This window comes from Metarhizium robertsii (assembly GCF_000187425.2).
Source record: "Metarhizium robertsii ARSEF 23 chromosome Unknown MAA_Scf_4, whole genome shotgun sequence".
NCBI classification, from domain to species: Eukaryota; Fungi; Ascomycota; class Sordariomycetes; order Hypocreales; family Clavicipitaceae; genus Metarhizium; species Metarhizium robertsii.
Genome location: NW_011942182.1, coordinates 264,401 through 269,991, shown reverse-complemented (window position 1 = coordinate 269,991; position 5,591 = coordinate 264,401). Strand labels below are relative to the sequence as shown.

Below are 5,591 nucleotides of genomic sequence, written 5' to 3'. Positions count from 1 at the left end.
AGCAGTTCATCTAGACAAGTTGAAGGAATACCACACAAATCCGGTCAACTGGGTTTGTTCCTACAAATCCTTTCTGCATAGTCGCTTTCTTATTTGTAAGCGCATTGACCGGTGCTTTGAGTCACCCAGTCCTGAATTTTTCGAGACTGTCCGTCGCCAAACAGCATATCCATTCTGGAGCGATCCACAGCTGATTTTGCGACCGGAATGTGCGCCAGTAATGTACTTCGATTCTGGAAATTTAAACGGGAGCAACAAGGCACAAACTGTGGAGCTAGAGCTAGAATTCGACTCTTCAGAGAGTGATTCAGAGCAAGACGACACTGATGACCAAGAAACTGTCCCTATGGACACCCAAATAGCAGAATTCAGGAAGGCGATGCAGGATGCTATGGAGCTTTTTGAGGACCAGGTGGCCAAGGGGAATGAAAAGTTTGCGGAAAGATTCATAGCATCTAATCAGATGAATCGTACATTGGTGGACGAATCTAAGCACCGTCGTAATATGCCGACAATGTATTTACAGTGAAAATGAGTATGGCTTCGTCAAACGCCATGATACTGACCTTGGTTGCACCTGGTTTGATGGCTGTGACATAGCACGGAGGAGAGCAGATAAAACACCTAGGTATAAAACATATTTTGAGCTGGTAGGTTTGCGCACAGCCTCTGACCTTAGGCCCTGACATTCTATCCCAACTTAATCTGTGCATCCGCCACTTTTTAACTCTCCCGCACTATCTGTTAGCAGCGACTTTGCTCTCTCGCATACATTTGGCGGTACCGTTCCCAATGAGGCGCCCTATCGTCTTTATATTCATTCCACTGTCTAATGAATGTACCTGCAGCGTCGTTGATTTCTTGCCTAGCCCAGCCAAAGTATTGCCAATCATTCAAGTAACGGTTTGCTTCCCGCACTCTTTGTTTATGATTTGCCTCCAGTTCATTGAATTTCTCGTTTAGCGCTATCCCGACGTTGTAGTTGAATGTATCCTCCGCTTGACGAAGACAATATTCCCGCTGCGCGTTCCACTGATGCCAGTTAGGTTGTGGTTGAATGTTCTCCTGCTGATGCTGGTTAGGCTGCGGTTGGGCTTGATTATTGGCCGGCTGGCGATTTCCATCTCCTATTCGTTTGTTTTCTATGGCCTGTTTAGTTGAGAGGCGCCATGTCTCGTATACGTGTATCGCCTTTTCTTTCTGTTCAATTGTCAAGCCATCTATTGGACAACCATAGCTTAAGGAGAACTTAGTTAGACTTTGTTTAGTAGAAAGCGTCGAGCTATATTCAGACTCACTTAGACACTGAAACCATAAGGTTAAAGATAGGATCAGGGACGAGTGGCTGCCTCCTATCTTTGAGATGAAGGCAAGTATAGACTGGGTATATTGGTTCTGGGCGGACGCATTGGTCCCAGACTTTCCGAGCATACCCACTGAGGACATGAGCTGGGGTATCACTAATTTCGTCGTTAACCCATTCGCAGTTTGCATCCGTGGCATTTGGTCTCAATCCAACATAATCGTCGGGAACTTGGACCTCGCTGTCCGTGTGACGTAGTCCAAGCCAGTGGCCAAACTCGTGGGGCAATGTACTCTCAACATTCACAGCTCTTTCATGAACCACTTCCCCAATAGTGCCAGAGCTAATGACTATGCCGTCTTCTGCTGCCAATTTTTTCCAATCGTCATAACGCACGATGTTTTCTGAAGCAAGGGAAGAAGTCCCAAGATTGCCTTGCATGCTGAACCGCCATTCTTGATTGTTTTCCCGATTCTCCCAGTACTCATGACTGTCTTCATAGCGATAGACAAAGACAATGTTAAGCGAAGTGTAGTCGATCGGACCTCGACGGAAGTTCGCAATTATCTCAGCCCTAGAATATCTTAGGAAATCCGTGTCGGCATTAAAAAGGTCCGGACGCACATGGCGATAGATTTGATCAACTGAGGTATCGAATTCGAAAGCAAAGGACCAGTACTTTCTCATTTCATTTATTTTACGTTCGATGTGATTGTCCTGGTTTATGTAAGTACATGTTCTTCATACACGGTATTAATAGTTGAAGCACGCAAAGCCATACAGTAATATAGCCGCCCGCTGCGGTGTAGTCTTTGGCCAGAACGGTTATATAGGTCGGAATAGAATGACGCCGAACGCTTTGACGCTTTGTGATATTGTGCTTCAACGGTATGGTCTCACTTATTTCTGCGGGTTCCTGACTACTGAGACTTGAGATATCGCACTGTATAATATTATTTACAATATTAATCGTCTGGTTGGTAATATTATCCGTCTCACTAGTACTATTATTCGTTTGGCTGGTAGCATTATCTGTCTCGCTGGTAATATTTGGCGAGTAGCTGGCAACATTCAGCGAGTGGTTGGTAAAATTTGGCGTGTGGCCAACAATAGTTGCCGTGTCCCCAATGATATCGAGAACCGGAAGCTCCTGGCTAGGCCTGAAGCCACCGCACTTGGGTTTACGCTTGGTCACATTGGCTGCGTCGAGTGCTTGAGCACAAGCAGCCGAGATAAGTAGACTCTTTACTACTAAGCGTAACTGAGGAATCATTGCAGCCAGCCGGAATCGATCGACGTTATAGGCAGCCCGATAAGGGAATGAGGGTATAAGCGAGTGGCTAAGCAAACGAGTAAATAAGGAGTGTGGTAGTATAGGCGAGAAAGGAGAGGCCGGCGAGTACGGAAAAAGAGTGAAATAATAGTAAGGAAGAAATGCTAGTGGAATAAGGCTCGCCTACACGGGGAGAGGAGTTTTTTGATTTAATAGTAGCGCTCTCGCAACTTAGGACTTTCCCTTTGCCATATATACACCCATAGAGCTAGATAGCATAGCGCTGTCTCCCTGTGTAAGCAAAGCTGAGGTAGTTAGCATTTATTGCCGTGCATAAGCGTCTATATTGGGGGGGGGGGGGGGGGGGGCGCAGTCTCCATTTGGCGTTTGCATAAAGGGGCAACCAAAAGGAGACTCGCAAGATACGAGTATGTACGTATATACAATATAACCCCTGAACATTATCACGAAAATACCTGACATGGGTAGGTTAAACCAATTAAATATTAAGTGGCCCGTATTAAATTACACATAAATGCATAAATAATTAGGTAAATGTTATATTAGAAAAAGTCCCTTTTAGTAAAGCCTAAGTCCCTGACCTGTACCCGCCTATCAGGCCTAGTAGGCCTAGAATATTACACCTGTTAAATAATACAAATTACTAGAGGAAACGGGGCCAAGTATCTTTTTGACAATAATTCAGGGGTTGCATTATAGAGTAGATTGTTTTATTATGCTACTACTAATAAAGTCCCCCCCTGCACGTCGTTGTTTATGCTTAATCTTCAGTTATACGATCAACAAAAGGCTCAACCTAATATTAGCAGGTAGTAACTGCTATTAAATGTTGTAATTGTGCTTCAGCCTAGGCAGGAATAAATATCTCGAGTTAATGCGCGCTCCTTGACTCACAAGAATAAGAAGGCGGGAGAAGTTGCAGATGCTATCAGGTACGACTATTGATTGTGTTACTAGTGGGTCCTGGTGATGAGCTAGCCTTTTTTTTTTTTTTTTTACAATAATTTAATGCGCTGGTGCTGTAATTAAAATTTAGGCTCTACGCGCGTGCTATTCCTTGCAAACATGACTAGCCAGCCAAGAAGCATGACTAGCCAGCCAATAAAGTTAATTGCTGAAAAGCCGAGGAAGGGGAAAGTTGGATTGATATTGGTGACTTTTGCTTGTTTGCTATTTAAGAACATCAATTGATGTCCTTCTACAAGCGCTTGTACCTGTTACCGGCCAAAGCTCGGGTGGACAGACACGTCGAATATAGCACTACGTAATGGGTGAAGACCCATATCAGAGTTTGAACGAGGCACTGGGCTTACACGACGTTTAACATGGCAACTGCAAATTACATGGCATTCTCCAACATGTACTCCATAGGTATTAATGGAGACGTTGAGGCGCCCGGCTGTTTTAACAGGTCATACATCACGAAATCGTCTGCGGCCAACTCGACAGCCGGTAATGGACGTTCCATGTCCCGCAGGCTGAATTCCCCTGCGACTTTAGAACATACTCGTCCACCCATGTGGATATTGAACACAGCAGTTGCCGCCATCTGGCAATAGACTCACAAGTTGTGACAAGGGTTCAGTTATGAAGGCTTGGAGCGATGAAGGGCTCAATTCAATAATAATCTCGTAGGATGTCAAAGGTCCTGAGTTGCTACAAGGAAGGAAGAGAAGGGTAACCGCCTTATATACATAAAAGGAACGCCTAGGCCTAGGGTCCTTACCCAGGCACGTGTTCTAGCCGTGTAACCAACAAGTCCTATATCGGCGTGAAGCCCCTTTGTTGGGCTTCACGATCTGTTGGGCCTTTTCCGTGTAACACAAGTTCCGGTTGCCCAAGGGATCGTTGAAGCCCTGGAATCGTCCGAGGGACCCAAGAATTGATATCGCGAATAGTGTGTCCAAGGAATTTCGCAGTGACAAGCCGGCATCTTTGGTGGCAGTGATACATGCCTTTCGTGTTCCGACGGACATGTAGATGCTGCCATGTCCAATAGAGTGGCTATCATGTTATTGCAGCCATCACAACGCTGTTGGTGAAGGCATTTCAGGCTGGCAGTCGGGCTTGGGGGAAACCATGATCAATTCTCCTGCCATTATGATTATGTGTTTCTTGCTCTAGCCTTTGAAGTTCGTAAGGGTTAGAATGAACGCTGTTCTCTTGGTCTCTTGATGGACGAGTGATTCGATGTCTCGGCGCTCGCCCTTTGGTATAAAACCTGACTGACGTCGTAGAGTCTCGATTCGTTGAAGCCTACATGGCGCCTGATTACTATATCTTGTATCCAGATATTGCCGAAACCACCCGCGTCACCCCCAAGGGCTGTGCTGATAGAGCACGAAGCGCTGTATCACGGCCGATTCATTATTGATACTGTTAGAGGCTATATAGAAAGAGAACCAAGATGCGCATACTTATAAGCTGAACATCGGGAATCACCAAGGTTGGATCTTTTGCTCCATGGCCCAGTGGCCAAACCCGACAACAACTCTGACAGATACTGGCAGTGTACGTGTCGATTGCCGAGACCATTTCGACAGTCTTGTATAGTAGTTGTGAAGTTTGGTTTGTACTTGAAAGTTGGATTGTGACTTGACGCGAATATAAGTTAAAGGTTGAGGTGAGCTGCTAGTAGAGTGTGGACTTTTGGAGCATTCACATACCCCCCCAGCCCGAGCTCAATAGCACCACTGCAATTGGCTGTACGATGCCTTCTAGATTTGAAATGCATTGAAGTCTAAGTTCAGCTGCAAGTTATTGCCCTAGAACTACTAGTATATTCTCGGCCTCCCACCACCTGTGTTCTAAAACAAGGCCGGCACTTGCCTTAGCCCTACGTCCGACGTGGCTAGGATTACGAGCGGACATTTCATGGATCTCGACCTATAAAGAAATTCCCGGAAACGAGGCAGCAGACTAAGCGCATAAGGAGGAATCGGGCGAGGACAATAAACGTGATGACGGGTCGTCGCAGAGCAGGGTGGCGATCAA

The 5,591-nt window shown here is 45.8% G+C and overlaps 2 protein-coding genes across 2 annotated transcripts; one reads left to right on the top strand and one right to left on the bottom strand.

Moving 5' to 3' along the window:
- Positions 1-220: 220 nt before the first annotated feature.
- MAA_11046 (N-terminal binuclear Zn cluster-containing/DNA binding domain-containing protein) lies at positions 221-529 on the top strand (the record flags this gene model as incomplete). The annotated part of the gene is made up of 1 exon (XM_011413012.1): positions 221-529. One exon carries the CDS (start codon positions 221-223, stop codon positions 527-529), a length of 309 nt encoding a protein of 102 aa, XP_011411314.1.
- A 765-nt stretch (positions 530-1,294) lies between these two features.
- Positions 1,295-2,576, bottom strand: MAA_11045 (uncharacterized protein; the record flags this gene model as incomplete). Its single annotated transcript, XM_011413011.1, has 2 exons — positions 1,295-2,020; positions 2,085-2,576. 2 exons carry the CDS (start codon positions 2,574-2,576, stop codon positions 1,295-1,297), a joined length of 1,218 nt encoding a protein of 405 aa, XP_011411313.1.
- Positions 2,577-5,591: the final 3,015 nt, after the last annotated feature.